The 22,893-nt window shown below is 46.5% G+C and overlaps 2 protein-coding genes and 1 long non-coding RNA gene across 3 annotated transcripts; 2 read left to right on the forward strand and 1 right to left on the reverse strand.

Moving 5' to 3' along the window:
* Nucleotides 1-26: 26 nt before the first annotated feature.
* Nucleotides 27-2,439, forward strand: LOC115832532. The gene is made up of 3 exons (XR_004028058.1): nucleotides 27-215; nucleotides 586-813; nucleotides 1,363-2,439. It is a non-coding gene; the product is annotated as an uncharacterized LOC115832532 (long non-coding RNA).
* Nucleotides 1,151-9,974, reverse strand: TAP1 (transporter 1, ATP binding cassette subfamily B member). Its single transcript, XM_003272158.4, has 11 exons — nucleotides 9,012-9,974; nucleotides 8,362-8,476; nucleotides 8,083-8,213; nucleotides 6,935-7,140; nucleotides 6,311-6,508; nucleotides 4,994-5,122; nucleotides 4,647-4,835; nucleotides 3,915-4,088; nucleotides 3,508-3,670; nucleotides 3,053-3,189; nucleotides 1,151-1,730 (listed from the first exon to the last, which is right to left on the reverse strand). Exons 1-11 carry the CDS (start codon nucleotides 9,607-9,609, stop codon nucleotides 1,524-1,526), a joined length of 2,247 nt encoding a protein of 748 aa, XP_003272206.2. The 5' UTR covers nucleotides 9,610-9,974; the 3' UTR covers nucleotides 1,151-1,523.
* Nucleotides 9,975-10,137: 163 nt separating this feature from the next.
* PSMB9 (proteasome 20S subunit beta 9) lies at nucleotides 10,138-15,802 on the forward strand. The gene is made up of 6 exons (XM_003272156.4): nucleotides 10,138-10,267; nucleotides 12,357-12,424; nucleotides 13,479-13,610; nucleotides 14,221-14,350; nucleotides 14,580-14,721; nucleotides 15,622-15,802. Exons 1-6 carry the CDS (start codon nucleotides 10,208-10,210, stop codon nucleotides 15,747-15,749), a joined length of 660 nt encoding a protein of 219 aa, XP_003272204.1. The 5' UTR covers nucleotides 10,138-10,207; the 3' UTR covers nucleotides 15,750-15,802.
* Nucleotides 15,803-22,893: the final 7,091 nt, after the last annotated feature.

Below are 22,893 nucleotides of genomic sequence, written 5' to 3' on the forward strand. Positions count from 1 at the left end.
TCGAAGGGGAGGGAACCAGAATCTTTTCCACATCCCCCTGCCTTTTCCGAGAAAAGGACAGTTAGTGCCTGGACCAGGACTATCACACTGGGGACCGGCTTCTCTGCTCTCCCTTTATGGGGGTCGGGGGAATGATGGGTCAAGGGTCTTCCGAAGAAAGCGAGAAAGGGACGGACGCCTTCAAAAGCCCACTTGGCAATGGGTTACAGTAAGAGGTACCTCCAGGCCCGGGCATCCGCTGGAAACAGGGATGGGTAGGGTCGTGTCATCTAAAGGCTCAGCCTCAACCAGAAGACTGGAAGTCAGCCAGGAGCTGGGAGTAGTTTCACGCGGAGTGGGGGTTCCTATGGGCATCACTTTACAAAACCAGGAGGGACTGAAGTGCGAGGGGACAGAGTCTTGGAAACAGGTCCTGGGGCAACTGCAACAGAATATACCCGCCGCATGTAGGGGAAGGGGGCGCCAGGGAGAGGGCGCAGTCTCTGAATCTTTCCACGGGGTCCATCCTAGGGCCCCTGCCGGTTCAATGGTCTCCTAACCTGTAGTCACCCACAAGAGCGTGCCCTTTCTGCCCGCCCTTCCTAGCATTGCTCCCTGCTTGGCTGAGCACTGCGGAGTTTCACGCCTCTAAAACCAGCCTCTCCTTGCAACCTGTGTTGGCCTCATCTACCCAGCAACTGTTGACGTCACACGACCTGGGCCTCCCTGAATGGGAGATATTTACTAGACAATCCCGCCTACTGTTCTGAGGTTTCCCCTCCAGGTGCCGCTTCGGAGCCAGGCGAGCCAGGAAGGAACGGAACCGGCGAGGTGGTGAGTTGTGAGGCGCGCCCATTCCCTCCGTTCCCGCCTGGCACTTGCTCTGGCCGCGCCCGCCCCATCTGCCACCTAGGAGAGGCCACGGCTCTGAGCTGCGGCCGCTGGTGCCCTGGTGGGCCCTGTGGCTGGGGTCTTGCTCATTCTTGGGGGTGGGCGTAAAAGGATAGGGGAAGTGGAAGGGGCCTCATAGGAATTAAAAAGCTTACGGGAAAAGATGATGCACTTAGGGGGTAAAACATTGAGGATGATAAAAGAGGAGACACCCCCTGCTGAAAAGTGCACTGCAAAAGGCAGTGAGCCGTTTGGTATGCCGGAAACATAAGAAACCACAGTACAAAACACCAATTTTATTATAAATAATCAAGAACCTACAGGGTGTTTATGGGCCAGCATATGCCTTCAGTCATATTGAAAATAGCTGATCATCTTTCTGTACATTCTGAACATTTCTCAGTTTTCAGAGTGCTGGCCACATCAAAGCATCAACCCTGGCTCTAAACCCCGTTACACTAAGCAATCACAAATCCTGTGTTTGTCCTCCAGGAAGTCTGCATTATCACGAGGAGCTTGCAAAGGAGGTAACACACTCAAGGCAAATTTCAAATAACTCATCCTAGAGGCAGCTGCCTATTCTGCAGCTGTAGTTCTCCACCACAGAGAGAAGAAAAGGGAGGGAGATGGAGTGCGCAGGTCTGAGAAGGCTTTCATTCTGGAGCATCTGCAGGAGCCTGCACCATGGCCCAGTAGCACCCCTTTTTCTCCATGAGCTGCTGGTGGGTTCCCCTCTCCCGGATAGCGCCTCCTTCCAGAAAGAGGATGTGGTCAGCCTGCTCCACCAGGCTGAGGTGCTGAGTGATGAAAAGCACTGAGCGGGAGTACCGCTCAGGGCTTTCATACAGGAGCTGCTCCACCTGAGGAAAGACATCCGACCGTCAGAGCTGGGGACTATCCTCAGCCCAGGGAGACACCTGTGTTTCCAGGGCTGGGACTGACCTCACAGGATCACTGCTGGCTCTGCTAACAACCCCAAGGACACCAAAGTTTCCCATTCTGAGTACTTCTCCACAAACCCTTTGTTTCATTAAGGACTGTTTTACATGAAGGGTGCAAAAGTAGGATAAAAATGAGAGTCCTAGGGTGAAACACGTGACAGAAAAATAAAGACTATTGAACAGTCCTCTTCTCTACCCATGGACTTGGAATTTTTATATTAGATTTTAAAGAAATATAACTTAGTAGTAAAGAGATGAGCATTCAAGTCAGGCAGATCTGAATTTGGGTCAAGGCTGCGCCACTCAAAAGCTATATGACCTCTATATGAGCAGCTTATTCAACCTCTTTTAGCCTCCATTTTGTCATCTGTAGAATGATGATAAATGCCTAGCTCAGAAGGATTCCTAATGAATAAATGAGTGACAGTGCATATAAAGAGACTAGCTTAATTAATATTAATGTGATTAGGATGGGCTGGGCCTGGTGGCTCATGCCTATAATCCTAGCACTTTGGGAGGTCAAGGACGGAGGATCACTTGAGCCCAGGAGTTCAAGTCTAGCCTGGGCAACATAGTGGGACGCTGTCTGTACAAAAAAAAAAATTAAAAATAAACAATATTGTGAGGATGGTCTTTTCCTTATGTTTCCCTTTAGAAATTCAGTCTATAGAACTGGGCGTGGTGGCTCACACCTATAACCCCAGCCCTTTGGGAGGCTGAGGTGGGCAGATTACCTGAGCTCAGGAATTCAAGGCCAGCCTGGGCAACATGGTGAAACCCATCTCTACTAAAAATATAAAAGTCAACCAGGCATAGTGGTGTACACCTGTAGTCCCAGCTACTCGGGAGGCTGAGGGGAGAATTGCTTGAGCCCAGGAGGTTGAGGCTGCAGTGAGCCAAGATTGTGCCACTGCACTCCAGCCTGGGCAACAGAGTGAGACACTGTTTAAAAGAAAGAAAAAGAAAGAAAGAAAGAAAGAAAGAAAGAAAGAAAGAAAGAAAGAAAGAAAGAAATTCAGTCTGTAGTTTGTAGATGGTCTCTTTTAACTGGTTCTAGGTGTCTTGTCTTTGCCTCATCTTCTATCTCTACTCCTTGGGGAGGCATCCAATGGAACTGGATTTGGGAACTGAGAATTGCAAGGACTGGTTTGTATAATTATGATGTTAGTAAAACTAACAGAAGATGTATAAAAGAAGCAAGATTGGGTGGGATATAGGCATTAAGAAGACGACTGCCTCACCCGTAACTGGCTGTTTGCATCCAGGGCACTGGTGGCATCATCCAGGATAAGTACACATGGTTTCCGGATCAATGCTCGGGCCAACGCCACTGCCTGTCGCTGACCCCCTGACAGCTGGCTCCCAGCCTCGCCTACCTCTGCAGAGCAAAAGGCCAAGATGAGAACTGTATAGCCATATGTGTGCGTGCATGTACACACACGCACATGCACACAGACACACTCATGCATTCACGCACTCACACACACCAAGATCTGACAGTTGTAACTGGATAGGGGAGATTCTGGGAAGGTGAACAGACTCCTGAGGATGTCAGGATGAAGAAACAACAGGAGAACGATCTTACAACTTCAAATTGATGTCCATGAGTCAGGAGGTACTGAAGGATAAAGGCAAGACTACTGGGGTTTCAGCAAAGGTAAAGATGGCTGGGTGGTGAGATGAGTGGAGAGAGTACCTGTGTCATAGCCCCGAGGGAGTCCAGAGATGAAACTATGGGCCCCAGACTTTACTGCAGCAGCTGTGATTTCCTCCATAGTTGGCTTCTGGGTCAGGCCATAGGCAATATTTTCTTGAAGACTTCTTCCAAATACCTGTGGCTCTTGTCCCACTGCAGCCACCTGAGATGAAATATGATGAAGAGTCATAGAACAAGGCACGTGGGAGTATGGTTACCTTAGGGATCAAAGACTCAAAATCTTCATTGAGAACATGTCACAAAATCATACTACCTCCCTCTTGACCACACCACCATCTCCACCCAAGGTCTCTTATCATTCCCTAAGCCCCCTTTCAGAGTGCTCAGTAAGAATGCTCTTCTTATTTGATGCTCCCTGCCCTCCTTCATGCCACCTTCTTGCATACCTGCCTGTGCAGGTAGCGGTGCTCATATTGGGGAAGAGGCTTCCCATCCAACAGCAGCTGTCCCCCGGTGGGCTGGTACAGATTCTGCAGCAGGGCAGCCACTGTGCTCTTCCCAGACCCATTGGGTCCCACCAGCGCCGTCACCTCGCCAGGGCGTAGGGTGAATGTCAGCCCCTAGAGGCCAGAGAAGCACACGATAAGAGGCTACCAAGGCCTCTAACCTTGAGAGTGTCATTGCCTTGTTACATAGCATGATGTCTTACCCCAGAAGAAAAACGGAGAAATATAGAAACTCCTACCCTCCCACATGCACAGATTTCTGAGTGATGCCTCCCCAAGGAGTAGAGATAGAAGATTCGGCAAAGACAAGGGCAGAGACCCAGCACCACACTATGCCACACACTTGATGTCAGATACCACCAGGAAAGGGAAAAATCACATTCCAAATTACAAAGGAAAAGGAAAGATGGAAGACTGAAACAGATTTTGCTGCAGCAATTCCTTGGAATATAAGAGCACTCTCTTCGAAACCTCTTCTCTCATTCTCTTTGGAAGCCCAAACTGGGTTCTTGAGTTTGGGGAAGATTTATGGAACAGATGATGCTTACCATTGCCTTTAAAGGGTTAGGGAGGATATATGCTTGGCAGTAAGCAGGCTGAAGGTGGGAAGAAAATTTAGGATGGCAGAATTGCAGTTGGGGCCAGTGGAATACAGGGAGTGGTAGGTTGTACCTGTAGCACTAAGACATCTGGACGGTTTGGGTAGGCAAAGGAGACATCTTGGAACTGGACAAGGCCCTCCAAGTGTAAGGGAGTCAACAGACCACTGGGTGGGCAGCGAGGGGTGCGGTCCAGGTACTCAAAGATTTTCTCTGAGGAGCCCACAGCCTTCTGTACTCTGGGGTAGACAGACAGCAGTACCTAGAGGGAGGTAAGAATAGTGAAAGTGAGGTGGGAGACCTAGTCTGCTTGCCAGCATTATGCAAATTGAGAAGCATAAAGAATGGAAGGAAATCACACAGACGGTGCTGGGTCAGAGGAAGGAATCACACTGGGGAATGAAGGTGGAGGGACCTCACCTGCACAGCCTCGGTGAACTGCATCTGGTAGAGAACAAATGTGACAAGGTTCCCACTGCTTACAGCCCCACTGGTCACCAGCTGCCCACCGATGTAGAGGATTCCCACCTTCAGCAGCATACCTGAAATCTATAAAGAGACCACAAAAAAAAGGGACTAAGGTAGAGAAATCTGGAGGGGACACAAAGAACCGCAGTCATTAACCTAAAGGAAGTATCAATTCCCTTTCTCCCAAGTGACATCGGCAGGCTCAATAGGCAGACAGGAGAATGAACCAGAGACGCCATGGAGTCTGACTCAATGCACATCATGGAAGTCACAGTTATCTTCACCACCATCACCACTATCACCTTGTCTGGGGAGAATTTTACTCTTCACAAAAGGCTTTCATTCATGTGATGTCAAATAATACATGAAGAGCCTTATAAAGAAGGTTATATCACTCCATTTTTGAAAAATGAGGAAACAGTCAGTCGGGCACAGTGGCTCACGCCTGTAATCCCAGCACTTTGGGAGGCCAAAGTGGGCAGATCACAAGGTCAGGAGATTGAGACCATCCTGGCTAACACGGTGAAACCCCATCTCTACTAAAAGTACAAAAAAAAAAATTAGCCGGGCATGGTGGCAGGTGCCTGTAGTCCCAGCTACTCGGGAGGCTGAGGCAGGAGAATGGCATGAACCCAGGAGGCGGAGCTTGCAGTGAGCCCAGATCGCACCACTGCACTCCAGCCTGGGCAACAAAGCGAGACTCCAGCTCAAAAATAATAATAATAAGTAAAAATAAACGAACAAACAAATAAATAAAGAGGAAACAGTCTCAGAGAAGGTAAATTTGTTGTCATGATCACAAGGCAAGTAAATTGCATCATCAAGCCAGGACCTTCAGATCACTGGTGTAGCTCTCTTTCCAGTGCATCACAGATGTCCCTCATCCCTGGCTTCCACTATTCCCATCACTCTCACTAACACATCTACAAGGTACCAGCATGAAGCAGGCCCAGGTGCAAGAATTTATGGCTCCCTATGCTTCCCCTGAGAGGCAAAGGAAGGCCCTAGGACTGGAAGACATGCATCTCTCCAATCCACATGGTTGGGTGGATTTTATGTACCTACTGAAAGGAAGCCACCTAGCATCTTTAAAGAGAGGGAGGGGTCTAGGGACACTGAGTAGAGTCATTGAGCCTCAGGTTGCTAGGATGAAAATACTGAACCAACCATTTCCCAGTAAAGGAGGAATGGGAGCATGGTCATCGGAACAGGAATGGAGTCACGGCATCTTAAGGACAAGGGAATGGGTATTCATCTTCAGGTGCTCACACTAGTGGTCCAGGAGTTGACTGCATAGGCCAGAGCCTCCTTCTGGTTGAGTGTCTTCATTTCTTGCAGCTTTTCCCTAAATTTCTGGGCTTCGCCCTCCTCGTTGGCAAAGCTTCGAACCGTAGGCATGGCCGACAGAGCCTCAATGGCCACCTGGCTGGACTTTGCCAGAGAGTCCCGCACCTGCACTTCCAGCAACTGTGGATACATGGACAAGAGATGTCACACGGGTTGGCAAACCATCAGGGACACTAATACCTGAGTTACCTATTTGGAAATTGAAGGTGAGAAGAGGCAGAGGAAAGGGAGAAAAGAGAAAGAGACACAGCTATGCCCCTTGGAAGCTAAAGAAATACAAGGAAGAGGAAAATGACTCAGAACGGGTTGGGGATCAAATTCTTAAAGACAGATTGTGGGGAGAAGCTAGAAAAAAAGACCCAGAGAGTATGGAGATTAATGTTTAGCAACCTGGGAACATGGACCACAAGGACAGGGCGTTCCATGAAGATGGAGAATCAGTAAGGGCGCCAGGAAAGTTGGACTGAAAGCAATGTGAGAGGAACTGAGTCTGCCAAGTCTGGGAGATAAGGGTCTGTGTAGAGAGGGCCAACTTCATGAACTTACCTGGTACCACTTTCCCACCTTCTTGGGCAGAAGGAAAAGCAGAGGCAGGGTGACCAGGGTGACCATGGTGAGGGACACTGATCCCCAGAGCATGATCCCCAAGAGACATAGGCCTCGCACCAGGTACCACAGAAATAAGCTCAGATTCTCACTCAGAGAATCACTCAGGGCGGACGTGTCCTCTGTTACCCGAGACGTGATGTTACCTGCAGGGTTGGGGAGAAGAGAGTGAGGTGAATCAGACAGCTTCCAAGTGATGAGAGGAGCTGACAATGAGCCAGGATGCCAGGGTCAGGGGCATCAACATGGGGTTCTAAGGAGGCTGCGGGAAACAAGGTTAGGGTTCTGCAGAGGTCTGCAAATCTCAGTGCAGGGAGGATGAGTGTTAAAGAGGAAAGGCCTGACCTTCATTTTAATTATAAAGTCACTGATGCACATGTGAATTTCCATTTTCCTGAAAGCTTTCTGTTCCCTAGAGAACCTGTATGTCCCATGTTATACACACAGGCAGGAAGAGCTTAAACTGGTCACATAACAGAGATGGAGGAGGAGGGTGCTGCTAGAAAGCATGCCAAAGTCTGTGGAGCACTCACTGGGACTAGGGTTCTAACTCCAGGTGTGTCTCTAGCCATATGTAACTGTACAGTTTCTAGTGCTGCTAGAAAGCATGCCGAAGTCTGTGGAGCACTCAAGAGACCAGGGTTCTAACCCCAAGTGTGTCTCTAGTCATATGTAACTGTGCAGTTTCAGCATTTAGGGTCTTGGCCTCAGTTTCCTTCTCTGTCAGATGAGGCAGTTGGTCTCTATGAGCTCAAAATTTCCAGGTTTGAAATTCTATGGTTTCTATCTAAGGATACATAGGAATAGATTTATGAGAAAATGCTAGATGAAAACTCTAGGTTTTTCTTAAGGTAAGGAGGACAATATTTTGCTCCTGAGGTATATCAAGAATGAGAAAAAGCAATTGTGTGTGTGTGTGTGAGAGAGAGAGAGAGAGAGACAGAGAGAGAGAGGGTATATCAAGAATGAGGAGGAACAATGTGTGTATGTGTGTGTGTGAGAGACAGAGCGGGGAGGGGGGGGATCAAAGCAGATGTATGAGGCTATAAACAGTACATAGTGTATAATGAAAGAGTTTCAGGAGAAACCTGTTTGGTTCTGTTGGAAAAACTCTGTCTCCTGGCGCAGGACAGCCCCAAACACCTCTCCCTGCAAGTGGCTGTGCACACGGCCCATGGTGTTGTTATAGATCCCATCACCCATGAACTCCAGCACTGCACTAGAAAGAACCCGGGAAAAAAGGGGGTCAGGGTGTGTTCAGGGAACAGACTGAAGGTCCCAGGTATCCCCATATAAGTGCATTTTGGACAGCAGCCCCAACTTCCAACTCCCTCACTTGCAGGGTGCCCCATTTTCAGCCCCCAGACCTGGCTATGGTGAGAATAGACATGAGAGTTAAGTTCCGAGTGAGGGTATCAGCTGAGCCATCTTGTAGAATCCAGTCAGTGAGGCGGCCCGTAAAGAATGGAATGGCCATCTCCCCTGGAGAAAGAGAAGAGAGGTCACGCACAAATATTAAGTCTGAGTAGGTCAGTTCCAGTCAGACTGGCCCCACCACGCCTCCTCCCCCTCACCATTATCCTGGAGGGCATCAGCAGAAAGGAAACACTGACGTCTCAATCCGAACCTAAACAGGCTGCCCTGGAACTCACTACCCTGTGGTTGCTCTACCAGAACTTTCAGGATTTTATTAGGAAGGCTGGAGATCATGAAGTAGAAAAGCCTCCTGTTAGAGATGAGGATGCCCCGCCCTTCGGCCCCAGAGCAAAGGATTTCCCCGCTTCCGGCATGGCCCAAAGAATCAAGACCCGGCCAGCAATGGAGCCCAGAACCTGTGGCCCCCGCCAGTCCAGTGCAGTTTCTTCTACACTGACGTGGTGTTCCAAGACCCACGCTAGGAGTTCTTCCCCTGCTCCACATTTCCCAGAACCCACGCTACTCTACCTCACTGACAATTACCTTTGATTCCTGTCCCAGTCCCCTTGTGTCCTCCCCTCTTGCCCTGCGTTCCCCTTACCAAGAGAGGAGAGGACCACCAGGACCAGGAACAGCGAGAGGCGGCGCGTCTCCGAGCCCAGGCAGCCTAGAAGCCGACGCACAGGGTCTCCAGAGCCGCCCTGACCGCCGGGCACCCAGAGGCTCCCGAGTTTGTGCCACAGGGCTGCTGCGGGCAGTGCCGCTGCATAACTGATGACGAAGGCGCTAGCGTGACTTCCCCAGTACAGTAGCCTGGTGCTATCCGCGGCCCCGGGGGCTCCCCATGAGATCAGCTCTCGGAACAAGGCAAGTCCTGGCAGGGCCAAGCCCAGTGCCGCAGCTAATGGCTCCAAAGCAGCCAGCCAGCCCTGGGCACCTGCGTTTTCGCTCTTGGAGCCAACCGTTGCCCTGAGGACCCCGCGGGCCCCCAGCCAGAGCAGGGCCCAGCGGCTCAGGCCCACCCCCCAGACCCGGAGCAGCGGCAGCGCGGTGGGCACCAGCAGGGAGAATATGCGGGGCAGCGCGGTCCGGAGCAGCACCCAGTCGGCGAGAAGTAGCAGTACGGTCCCCAGCCATGCGAGAGAAGCTCCGGGGAGGCAGCGGCACCCATGGGGAGCGGGGAACCTAGAGCTAGCCATTGGCACCCGGACGCCGTCCCAGTCCCGGTCCCGGCGGGGCCTGGGACTCTCCGCGCCCCGGTGGGGCCTGAGGCTCTAGGTGCCGCGGGGTCCGCCCCTACTAGCGGCTGGGGGAGGGAGCGAGGGTGGGGCTCTCGGAAAGTCCCAGGAACAGGCTGATCCTGCGCTGGCGAGAAGCTCAGCCATTTAGGCGAAAGCGAAATCGAAAGCGGCCGCCTGCTCACTAGATACGCCTACTTCCAAAAGTGGCCTGCCCAGACTATTTTGGGAGCAAGCGTAGAAATCAGATCTGAGAATCTCGGGAGCAGCCCTGGTGCCCAATTTTCTCCATCACGCACACCCTTCCCGCCTCTCCCTGCCTCCTGCCTTTCGACTTGCACCAGTTTTCCCACCCCAGCCTCAGGGCGGGGCTGCCTCATCACTTGTCTCCGGGCAGATCTGCCCTACACAGGTTAGCGCCGAGCGCAAAGCCCCTCCACAGCACCCAGGCGCCTCCTGGCGGCGCTGCGAAGGGGCGGGGCTGTCGGCTGCGCGCTGCGCGCTGTCCCAGGTCGGAAACCAGTGCCCCAGGCGGCTAGGAGAGCGGCGCCTGGCAGGGATGCTGCGGGCGGGAGCACCAACCGGGGACTTACCCCGGGCAGGAGAAGTCCACACCGGGGTAATGGGTCTGGGCTTGAGGGTTGGCAGAGGGGTGGAGGAGGTGCAACGGCCAGGGGACCCTGGAAGCGCGCGCGGAGAAGTGAATGCAGAGACCAACGGGAGCTCCGGGAGGTCGCCTCTAGCAGCCAGCGCTTGCAACCCGCAATGAGCATAGAGTATTTCTTTTCTGAGGGGGGTCGTCTAGAGTGTCCGTGAAGGGACCAGGCACGCGAGGCTGGTGGAAAAGGGGGTGCTTTGACTCTTAGCTGGAAGCGTCAAGAGGAAGCTACTCTAAAGCGCTTTCGCTTTCACTCTGGTCCCGGACAGTGGGGGCTGGTTAAATCAAGAAAGGGGGTTGGGGATGGTGCAAAGAGATGAGGAAATGGTGCCCTGGGTGAAGTAGAACAGCACTTGGGAGAAGGAAATGTAGGCACTTATTGAAAAGGACCAATTCATCACACAGACTTTTGATAAACTTGCCACTGGGCAACTCTTAGCCCAAGCACTGATAATGGGGGTTCTGTGTTAACCAGTGATGCCCTTCCCTTGACCCAGGAAGGCCTCTCCTTGGCCCAGATGCTGCCTTACTCCCTTCCCTGTGTCTTCCCTGCCCACTCCCATGTGCCCACTGGGGGGACTTTGCTTAGGATGGGCGCCTGGGGCAGATGGCAGCCCAAAGACTGGCTGGCTGGCTTCTGCTCTGGACTACTGCCACCACTCGTGGCTTGGGGGTGGCTTTGTTATAGAGGAGTAGCCTCTAACTTGAAGCTAACCCTGTTCTTTTTTTTTTTTATACTTTAGGGTTTTAGGGTACATGTGCACAATGTGCAGGTTTGTTACATATGTATCCATGTGCCATGTTGATTTCCTGCACCCATTAACTCGTCATTTAGCATTAGGTGTATCTCCTAATGCTGTCCCTCCCCCCTCCCCCCACCCCACAACAGTCCCCGGAGTGTGATGTTCCCCTTCCTGTGTCCATGAGTTCTCATTGTTCAATTCCCACCTATGAGTGCTAACCCTGTTCTTTGACCGTCTATTCATGATAAGTCGGTCCGTCGGAAAGCATACTCAGAGGAGCGTCCTTTGGGGCCAGAGTAACTTACGGCCCGGTAAGAAAGGCACAGTGAAACCACTTATAATTTGGGAAATCTCCCCTCACTGCCAAATGAGCAGTAGCAAGTAGGAAGTAGAAGTGGAAACAAGGGATAAGAGTTAGACCTGAATTTTAGTCCCAGGTCTACTGTTAACTCTGTGTGACTTTGCGTAAGTCGTTTGCATTTTCTGTGACTTGGTTTCCTTATTTGAACTGAGGATCTTTAAGGCTCCTTCCAACTCAATAGTAGAAAAAATCTAGCTTTATCTTCCCTCACTTCTTCTTGATTCTTTTCTTGACCTAGAAAAGTCAGCTTAAACTTCTCAGTCAAATTCTCTCTTGGTACAAATTTACCCCCCTGGCTGCTGAGATATGTATTTCCCTCTTGATCAGAAATTCCATAACTGAAACTTTTATTTTCAACCATCTATGTGTTCCTTGCTGCTTCTCTCCTGCCTTGCCCCGGCCATGCTAACCACTGCCCTCCTCGATTTTTTCCAGTGTTCAGTAAATTAAAAGAGCTCACTTCTGATGAAATGGGGGGTGAGAGTGGAGGATTGTGGACCAAAAAAAAAAAAAAATAGACTGACCTCTTTTCCCAAGATCATAGTCAATTACTCTGTGTTGGGTCTACACCACATCTGCACATGCTATGAGCCCTTCCGGTGGAGAGAATTTTCACTCGTGGAGCTGCTTCACTTCTACCTGTAGGAGCCTCATCTCCACCTCTCTACAGTGGAGAGGATTCCACTAGGCAAGTTGGAACTTAGGGGCACAGTTCTTTCTGTGTTGTATCACAGCTGGACGGTGGCATTCCCCTGCAGCCGGATGAAGCAATAGAGAAAGTGGAAAGATGAAGGGAAAAAAAGCCTGTACTGACAGTCAGCTCTGGCCTGTTACTGTGTGATCTTTGAGCCAGTCACTTCGCCTCTCTGGGGCTGTTTCTTCTTCTTTAACATGAGGGCATCGAGGCTCTTCTTGCCCTGACATTCCATATTGTGTGTCTCTGCAGACCACCATCATGGCAGTGGAGTTTGACGGGGGCGTGGTGATGGGTTCTGATTCCCGAGTGTCTGCAGGGTGAGTAAAAGTGAAGATGTATGCATTTGGAAAGAAGCTAATGGCCTCAAATACACACTTTTCTTACCCATTCATGAAAAGACTGGCGAACTGGAGCTTTGGAGGAATGGAGTTGACCTTCCCCAAAAGCCACTATGATAAGCTATTTGCTGGGTGCTTGGGTCTCTGAATTTGTGGAGGAGGATCTGGGGTCTGAATGCATATGTGACCTGTCCCAGTAGTGTACAGGGATGAGTGTAAAGGAATAGGGCCTGAGAGGGGGACAGGAGATAGATTTTTGAGGGTCTTGTTTACATCTGTGCTTAGGGATCAAAAAGATGATTCTGTCAAGCAGATATCTGGTTTCTCATTTACCATATATTGAACTATTTTGTCTCTTCTCCCCCTCCTAACCGATTTCCTCACATGCAAAATGAGTATATGGGGTTAGGTCAGTATTACTTACATTATGTTCCATAGAACATAACTCTCTCAAGATTGTTAATAGCAAAGAAAATTGATGAGGCATATTTTTCTTACCTTAGCATTTTTTGCTTTGTTATAAAATCTAAGCCTGAAAAATAAGCCTAATTTTGATTAACATCTGCAGTGATTAATAATATCTGAGATGATTATTTGCCTCCTGCTTTAATCCAAGCATTAAACTTCATGCTATTCTCTTGTCAAATAAATTTGAGAGACATTGAATGATCACCCTCAAAAATTCCTGAGTTCTGGTTGGGTGCAGTGGCTCACATCTATAATCTCAGCACTTTGGGATGCCGAGGTGGGTAGATATTTGAGGTCAGGAGTTCGATACCAGCCTGGCCAACATGTTGAGACCTCGTCTCTATTGAAAATACAAACATTAGCTGGGCTTGGTGGTGGGTGCCTGTAATCCCAGCTATTCGGGAGGCTGAGGCAGGAGAATCACTTGAACCCGGGAGGCGAAGGTTGCAGTGAGCCCAAGATTGCTCCACTGCACTCCAGCCTGGGTGACAGAGTGAGACTGTCTCAAAAAATATATCTATATACCTGAGTTTTAACTTGGTGACTGTTGACTCCCTCCTGACAGCGAGGCGGTGGTGAACCGAGTGTTTGACAAGCTGTCCCCCCTGCACCAGCGCATCTACTGTGCACTCTCTGGTTCAGCTGCCGATGCCCAAGCTGTGGCCGACATGGCCGCCTACCAGCTGGAACTCCATGGGTATGAAGCTCTGGAGTTCTGACTCCCCACCCACTAGAGCTCCCCCAACCTGCATGAATCCCTGTACAGTGTGCTGTTCCAGGAACTGGACACTGGGAAATGGAAGATTCTTGTTTTGGCTCCTGCTGGCACTTGAATCTGTCAGTTTCTGCATCTGTAAAGTGGAGATAATATAGCGCCTCATGAGATGGTTATTTTGAGAATCACGTTCTATATGTGAACACAGTTTAAAAGCTGTAAATCACTATCCTAATATAAATAATCAGGAAGAAGGTGATATTGTGACCCACCATAATATCAGGCAGTTACCAAACGAGAAATCAAGGTCGTTGGGATGAAAGTAACCTTATCTGCTTTTCCCCATAAGGGCAGGGCCCTTGCAGCCAAAAGAAAGTTATGTGGGTGGGGCTGAGCAAAAGAGTGAGCAATTGAAAGCTTCTTACCAGTTGGTGGTGTGGGACTCTGGTTCCCCTGTACATGTGGGAGGGAGGCTGCAGTTTGAGCTATTGCAGTTATAATTTTCAGGGGTGGTTTAGCAGGGATGATGGTAACAGTATAGGAGAGTGAGACTTAAAATTCTATTAACCTTGATTCCTAATATTTCCTTCAGGATAGAACTGGAGGAACCTCCACTTGTTTTGGCTGCTGCAAATGTGGTGAGAAATATCAGCTATAAATATCGAGAGGACTTGTCTGCACATCTCATGGTAGCTGGCTGGGACCAACGCGAAGGGGGTCAGGTAAGTTTCTCCCAAAGCACTCTCTCCTCTGGGCTTCCCCACTCTCCTGCAGAGGGAGATGGAAGTCCTATGTCATTCTAGCAATGAGTTCCAAGGACACTACCTCTGAAAGCATAGTACTTTGGGGATATGAGATACCAGGGCTTCATTGCAGGGTGCAGAGACCACTTAATGTCTCAGTGGGAAGGAAGGGCTTGATGATTCTTTAACCTGAAGATCCGTCTCCCAGGTATATGGAACCCTGGGAGGAATGCTGACTCGACAGCCTTTTGCCATTGGTGGCTCCGGCAGCACCTATATCTATGGTTATGTGGATGCAGCATATAAGCCAGGCATGTCTCCTGAGGAGTGCAGGCGCTTCACCACAGACGGTAACCAGCCAAGTGGAAGGGTACCTGGGGAGGGCTTTTAAACATGGGAAGGAAGTAGATTATGAGGAACAGGAAGAGAAATACAGGGGTGACCATTTAAGTTAATGCCTGGCCTGGTACACTTTTAAGAGTGAAAAGGGGCAGGACATATGCAAAGCTCAATGGGGCTCTTGGGCAATACGGAAAAACCAGGGCTGTTCTGAGTAAATCAAATGAGGATACACAGTCACTGTGAGAACCAGTGGTGTGCTAAGCACAGTGGCTCACACCTGTAATGCCAACACTTTGGGAGGCTGAGGCAGGAGGATTACTTGAGCCCAGGAGTTTGAGGCCAGCCTAGGCAAGATGGTGAAACCCTGTCTCTACAAAAAACAACCAAAAAATGTACAAAAAAAAATGAACTGGGCATAGTGGTGCACATCTGTAGTCCCAGCTACTCAGGAGGCTGAGGTGGAAAGATCATCTGAGCCGGGGAGATCAAGGCTGTAGTGAGTGGTGATTGCACCACTGCACTGCAGCCTAGGTGACAGAGTGAGACCCTGCATGAAAAAAAAAAAAAAAAAGAACCAGTGGTGTGCTGAGGTGTGCTGAGGCTGGCTTGGGACCACTCATGAGAGCTGATTGTTAAATAGTCAAGGATTTGTGAGCTGCTTGTTAAGCTATTTGTAACTTGCAATTCATCATAGTGGGAGCATTTACACCATGGACATCAGCAGATGCCACATATGGAAGCCTTTTTTTAAAAAAACTGATTTACCAGTACACCACTAAATATGCCTTTCTGGAAGATGAGTTTTGAGGTGAAAGCCGTAGTAGGCATATGGATGGAGGGGGAGTAAAAAGATTTTTGAAGCTAAGCCATTCTGTCTCTCCCTCTCTCCAATTTGAAACCCTCTGCAGCTATTGCTCTGGCCATGAGCCGGGATGGCTCAAGCGGGGGTGTCATCTACCTGGTCACTATTACAGCTGCTGGTGTGGACCATCGAGTCATCTTGGGCAATGAACTGCCAAAATTCTATGATGAGTGAAACTTCCCCAGACTTCTCTTTCTTATTTTGTAATAAACTCTCTAGGACCAAAACCTGGTATGGTCATTGGGAAATGAGTGCTCAGGGAGATGGAGCTTAGGGGAGGGGGCTGCTTCCCTCCTAGATGTCAGCATACACTCTTTCTTCTTTTGTCCCAGGTCTAAAACATCTTTCCTAGAGAAAACAAAAGGAACTAAACTAGAAATATAAAGAGCCCTAAACATGACAGGTCATCATGTACTGAATGATTTTGAAGTAGTACAAACAATAAAATTCTCATTCTTATGCCCAAGGGATGACGATGCAAGTGAGGTGATGGGACTCTTTTCTTTAAGGCTAAGACTGACAGATAGGCAAGACACCTACACACCTGAGAATTAGCTAAGACCATCAGCAAACTCGCATGTAAAAGAATTCCTTTCATAATGCGTTCATTCATAATAAAGAGCAATACATGAAAAATGCTTAAATATTTTGGGGCACTTGTGAATTTCAAAGAATAATGACAATAACCAAAAAAAGCTACATTTATGGCATTGACTAAATGTTTTATAAATTTTATCTCTTAAAATTCAAACCAAAAATCCCCTGTATTCACACCTGTAATCCCAGCACTTTGGGAGGTCAAGGCGGGAGGATTGCTTGAGCCCAGGAGTTTGTGACCAGCCTGGGCAACATAGTGAGAACCCCATCTCTACAAAAAATTTTAAAAATTAGTCGGGTGTGGTGGTGCATGCCTGTAGTCCCAGCTGCTTGGGAGGCTGAGTGGGAGGATTGCTTAGGCCTGGGAGTTTAAGGCTACAGTGAGCTGTGATTGCGCCACTGCACTCTAGCCTGGGTGACAGAGAAAGACCCTATCTTAAAAAAAAAAAAAAAGAAAAAAGAAAAAAACAAACAAAAAAAACACCCAACCCTGTATAGGTATTATTATTACTTCTATAGGACACATAGAGGTTTAGAAAGATTAAATCACTTGACCAAGCTCACAAAATAAGTTCTGAGACTGGGATCTGGGATTCAGTTTTATTATATGCCCTTCCTCTACCACTCCCTAAAACTTCCCATTCCCTCAATCCCCATATATCATCTTAAAATCTGCAATCAATAGCCCCATACATTCGTTGGCACTTAGGAAACTGTTATCAGATGGCTGAGTAACTGTATTAAAACAAATTTAATTCTGCTTCTATCTTTGCCTTGCACTTCCTGAGTGACAGGAGTGAACTCTCATATGCTTTTCTGTCAAAAGATGGTGCTGAATGATTTCTAATGTAGTTTACAGTTCCAACATTCAATGCCATTTTGCTAACAAGTGGGCAGTCAACAGGCATATTCAACAGAAATACTAGTAGGATCTCAGGCTAAACATACAAATTCAAAACTCTAAAACAATCACATCCCCCTGGAGTGTAAAGAAAAAATCTAAAATTACAGATGGCTGGAGTTGTTTCTAGCCATGATATTTAACTTATTTGAGATTTTAAATAGCCCATTTTTCCCACTGATCACAAGTAGAAATTCTGGGCAGTATACAAAAAGCAAGTACTCAAGGACTCCAAAAAGTAAACAAAAGCAGGTGGATTGTGAAGAGGGTCAAAACTTGGAGAAGGGCCCCTCCTGGGGACTCGGTTTTCAATGTTTTCCCCTTTTTTCTCCCAGCTCTGCCCTGACGTCAGGCCTCAGGTGCAGAGCTGCACTGCGTGGTAGCACAAGCCCTGAGTCAACAAGAGAAATACCAGCTTTCTGGCCAGAGGAACCAAGAAAAAGGGCCCCTGCAGGCAGGACTGTGTAGGGGAATCTCCAAACTGAGAGTGCAGGCGGAAATTCCCTACTTCTGAGTCTGAACCCTCAGGAGTACTAGGTTACCCCTGAGCTGCACATGCATGTGACGCGCCTTAAGGGCACAGCAAAGACTGAGAACTGAATGAAGATTAGATCTTTTAAAATTAGAAGACTTCGGCCAGGTGCGGTGGCTCATGCCTGTAATTCCAGCACTTTGGGAGGCCAAGGCGGGTGGTCCACCTGAGGTCAGGAGTTCGTGACCAGCCTGGCCAACATGGTGAAACCCCATCTCTACTAAAAATACAAAAATTAGCTGGGCGTGGTGTCTGTAATCCCAGCTGCTCAGGAGGCTGAGGCAGGGAGAATCGCTTGAACCCGGGAGGCAAAGGTGGCAGTGAGCCAAGATCGCGCCATTGCACTCCACCTGGGCGACAAGAGCGAAACTCCATCTCAAAAAAAAAAAAAAAAAAAAATTAGAAGACTTCATTTTTCTGCATTGGCCAAATAACTGTTCTAATGCCCTTCATTCCAATAAAAGGTTTGTAGCAGTTTACAGAGGTAATTTAAAACAGTTTTTAAAAGAAGAAAACAACATTGGGTCAAAGAGAAAATATGGTTAAGAAAAACAAGTGAAGCCAAGGAGTGAAACTAATGGACAACATGAATATCTTAAAAAAAAAAAAAAAAAAAAAAAGGTGGTGTGCTGTGTTATACTGGCTAGCAAGAGCAGATTGTAAAGTATTCAGGATTTTTGAAGACAGTTGTTAACTATTGGTAACTTGATATTGATCACGATGGAAGTATTTATACTATAGAAATCAGCAATGCTACAAGTCAGAAGCATTGTTTTTCTTCAGAGAGCCAGTTTAGCAGGACACATATTTATCAGCCAACTATAAATGCATAAAAAATAATTGGTTCCAGGCCATAGGATAGTGAAAGCAAAGAAGGAAATAAAATGAGGTACAAGATTCATAAGATTCATTTTTTAAAAGTTGCCAAAAACCAAAAATTATATATAATAATTCAAACCCCACAGAACATTTACTCAAATAGGACAGGCATCATTCCATAAAGGTAACGCCAATAAATTCCAGAGTATCGGTATCTTAGAAACTATCTACATTCTAGGCCAGGAACAGTGGCTCACGCCTGTAATCCCAACACTTTGGGAGGTCAAGGTGGGCAGATCCCTAGAGCCCAGGAGTTTGAGACCAGCCTGGGCAACATGGCAAAACCCCGTCTCTACAAAAAATTTAGCTGGATGGGGTGCACCTGTCATCCCAGCTACTCAGGAGGCTAGATGGGAGGATTGCTTGAACCCAGGAGGCAGAGGTTGCAGTGAGCTGAGATTGTGCCACTGCCCTCCAACCTGGGCAACAGGGTAAGATTCTGTCTTAAAAAAAGAAAGAAACTATATTCTGCGACTATACTGTAATAAAATTAGAACTTGATAACTAAAACATACTTAAAATTGTAAGTGAACAAATATATTTATCAGTAACATGGATTTAAAAGGCAGTCGTGGATGGGAGGATCGCTGGAGTCCAGGAGATGGAGGCTGCAGTGAGGCATGATTGCGTCACTACACTCCAGCCTCAGCAATAGAGTGGGACACTGTGTCAAATAAATAAATAGCAGTTGTGGGGAGCCGCTGTGGCTCAGGCTAGTTGCCCTGGCACTCGGGGAGGCGAGGCTACACGTTCGAGGCTAACCTGGCCAATGTTGATTAAAATAAATAGCAGTTGTAAAGAAAATTAACTCTTTTAGAACCAGGTGGTAAAAATGTTACACATAAAATATACCTATAAAATAATGTTATAATTTCAAATACATTTATTCGAACAAGAAAAATTAAAATAAATGACCTAAAAATTCTACTCAAAAATTTGGAAAAAGAGAAGTTGAGCAAACCAAAAGAAATACGAAGAAAAGGAGTTATAAAGATAAGAATAGAAAGCAATGAAACAGAAATAGAGAACAAAAAATGAGGTAGTGAAAATTAACATACTTTTGATTACAAAAGCTGCTTATTTAAAAATATGTGTAAGATATTCAGAGTTACCAACAAGGCTGATTATGGATAAAGGGAGAAAAAATGAATAAACAAATACATAATGAAAAATGGGGAATAGCTACAGATATGACACAGATATAAAGCATAGAGTGTTATGAACAAGTATATGCTAATAAATTTGAAAACCTAGGTGAGATAAGTAAATTCCTAGAAACACTTAATCTATCAAAATTAGCACAAGAAGACATGCAAAACTTGACTATACCAATGAGTATTAAAGCAATTTTTAAAGTTATCAATGGCCTCTAATAAAAAAAAATTTTTGAAAATGCCCAGATGGTTTCACAGATGAGTTCTATCAAACATTCAAGGAACATGAAACTTCTATATTATGTACTTTTTCCAGAAAATAGAAAAAAATTAAACCTGATTAGCTAATTTTATCAGCCGAGTGTAATCTTGACTCCAAATTGAGTTGTGGAAAACTCAAGGAAAGAAAATAATAGACCCATTTCACCTTGAACACAGATGGGAGAAAAAATAATTATTTATGAACCGAATTCAACAATATTACAAATAATAATACTGGGAGGCTGAGGTGGGAGGATCGCCTGAGGCCAGGAGTTCAAGACCAGTGTGGACAACATACGAGATCCTGTCTCTACAAAAAATTTAAAAATTAGCCAGGTGTGGTGGTGAGCGCCTGTAGTCTCAGCTGCTGGGGAGGCTGAGGCAGGAGGATCATTTGAGCCCAGGAGTTTGAGGCTGCAGTAAGCTATGTTTGCACCAAGGCATTTTGGCCTGTGCAACAGAGCAAGACCCTGTTTCTAAAAATATGTATAATAATAACAATAATAATAATGATTATGCTAATAATGATACATCAAGATCAAATAGGGAATCCTTGGAATACTAGGGTGATTCAATATAATAAAACATTGTTGCTATAATTTACCATATTCATAGACAGAAAAGTCATTTCCTTTGCTCAGTCTATTAATAAAAGACATTTGGTAAAGTATATCCATTTGTGATTTTTGAAAAACAGTCAAGGAAGCAGGAATCAAAACTTTCCTATTTTGGCAAAGGTTATAATCCAAAAAATCTGTAACCACTAGTATACGTAATGGAAAAACCTCAGGTACCCAAGACAAGAATGTTCACTATAATTACTAGCTTAATATAGCACTAAAGCCTATGGGCAACATAACAAGACCCCATTTACCAAAAATAAATTTAAAACATTTTAATTGGCTGGCATGGTGGCATGCACCTGTAGTCCTACCTACTTGGGAGGCCAAGGCAGGAAGATTGCTTGAGCCCAGGAGTTTGAGCTTACTGTGAGCTGTGATCACACCACTGCACTCCAGCCTGGGTGACAAAGGAAGACCCTGTTTCTAAAAAATAAAAAATACAAATACAAATTAGCACTAGACCAGCAATGACTGTGTACCATGAACTGAGGAATATTATTAATTCCACCACTTGCATCTGAGGTTAACAATATGTCAATGACTTAAATAATATCATATCTCTGAGAGTAATTTCTCCTATATTTCCATGACAAATGTTAGATAGTTTTCCATTTTTTCCGTTCAACAAAATAAACAGGAAATATAATTAAAGAGTTCAATTGGGGATTGGGATTTAGAAAGGAAGGCAGGAATTAAGAATAATCCTTAGTTCTCTTCCTAATTTGCACCTCTCTCATTGATACATATGTATTATTTTCTTTTTATGTCTTTTAGAATCTAATAGACATGTTTTATATTATATAACAAACTAGCATATATGGATTATCTTTGGTCTTCCTTACCAAGTTCTTAACTCTGCTGGCTCTAGGGCACTGGACATACCATGTAAGAAGAAAAATGTTTTAACTCCACTGAACTTATTCAGAAGCATCAGAAATTGGTTCAGCAATATTCAATTTTGCCCAGCAATGTTTATGAAAGTTTCATATATAGTATAGTATAAGTATGTGTAATACAGAATTTATGCTCTCAAAAATGAAGAGATAAAGTATGGAGATTCTAAACTCTGTTCACATAGAATAGGGTGGATTTCTCGAAGAAACAGCCTTCTATAGAAAGTGGCCTGTATGAGTCGGGATTCTCCAGAGAAGCAGAACCAATAGGATGCTGGCAGAGAGAGATTTATTTTAAGTAATTGGCTCATACTACTGTGGGAGCTGGCACGGTCGAAATCTGCAGGTAGGCTGGAGACCCAGGAAGAGCTGATGTTGCGGCTTGAGTCTGAAGGCGGTCCAGAGGCAGAATTCCCTCTTCCTTGGGGGACCTCAGTCTTTGCCCCTAAGACCTTCAACTGATTGGAAGGGCCACTTACATTATGGAGGGTAATCTGCTTTACCCAAAATCTATTGATTTAAACGTAAATCTCATCTAAAAAATGCCTCCACCGCAATATCTAGACTGGTATTCAAATGTCTAGAAACCATAGCCTAGCCAAGTTAACACATAAAATTAACTATCACTTGGCTCAAGGTGAAACTTCCAGATTGATGTGGCAGGAGTGTTGAGGAAGGAAGTGAACTCAGTTCTAACCAAGTAGGACAGCCGAATCATCACTGAAGTGTGGCACTGGCCTTTTGCCAAGGTAACACGTGGCAAGGTTTTAGGTTAGGCAAAAGCTGGGTGAATCGATGGAGGCTTTTGTGCCAACCTTCACAGACTGACTGCATCAGACTGCCCTTGAGAGCATACAAAGGAAAAAAGACAAATTAAAAGCCTTTACTCCAAACTCAAGACATGAATGAAAAATTGTAAATGCCTCTACAGCAGTTTTAAAGGCTATCTTTTCTCCTGCAACCCAGCACAGATACAGCTGAGGGTCAAGCCCAGGGGCTTATGATAAAGGTTATGAAGTTGTAGAAATGTTTGTTGCATCATCCAACAGCAGCTGTTGTGATAAGGCAAGACCACTGGTTGGGATAGACTGGACCCCGAGATATGAAATAGGGACATATGAGCAGACACAGAGAAGTCTGAGTGAGAACTATGAATCACCACACCCCCCTGAGGGTCCTTGCTGGAAGAAGCAGACTCACTGTATTAGTTACCTATTGTCATGTAGTGAATGACACCAGCTTAAAATAACAGACATTTACTATTAGGTGTTACTGGGACAATGGGGGATTTTTTAATATGGATTGTGTGTTTGATAATACGGTATCAATTTTAAGTGTCTTGGGGGTGATGACAGTATTAGGGTTTTGCGGGAGAAATGTCCTTATTCTTAAATTATACAGGACAAAATGTTTAGGAGTCAAGCGGCATAATTGCCACAGATTACTCTCAAATTGTTTAACAAAGTGGTTCTTCAGCA

This window comes from Nomascus leucogenys, chromosome 22a (genome assembly GCF_006542625.1).
Source record: "Nomascus leucogenys isolate Asia chromosome 22a, Asia_NLE_v1, whole genome shotgun sequence".
Classification (NCBI taxonomy): Eukaryota; Metazoa; Chordata; class Mammalia; order Primates; family Hylobatidae; genus Nomascus; species Nomascus leucogenys.

Excerpts from the sequence above, each read along its gene's own strand:
- TAP1 (XM_003272158.4), bottom strand. The coding sequence starts at position 9,609 with ATGGCTAGCTCTAGGTTCCCCGCTCCCCATGGGTGCCGCTGCCTCCCC. Across the intron at positions 4,089-4,646 it reads CAGATGTCTTAGTGCTACAG|GGGCTGACATTCACCCTACG; the intron begins GTACAACCTACC and ends TCTGGCCTCTAG. Across the intron at positions 3,190-3,507 it reads CCCTCGGGGCTATGACACAG|AGGTAGGCGAGGCTGGGAGC; the intron begins GTACTCTCTCCA and ends TTTGCTCTGCAG.
- PSMB9 (XM_003272156.4), top strand. The coding sequence starts at position 10,208 with ATGCTGCGGGCGGGAGCACCAACCGGGGACTTACCCCGGGCAGGAGAA. Across the intron at positions 14,351-14,579 it reads ACCAACGCGAAGGGGGTCAG|GTATATGGAACCCTGGGAGG; the intron begins GTAAGTTTCTCC and ends TCCGTCTCCCAG. Across the intron at positions 14,722-15,621 it reads CAGGCGCTTCACCACAGACG|CTATTGCTCTGGCCATGAGC; the intron begins GTAACCAGCCAA and ends AACCCTCTGCAG.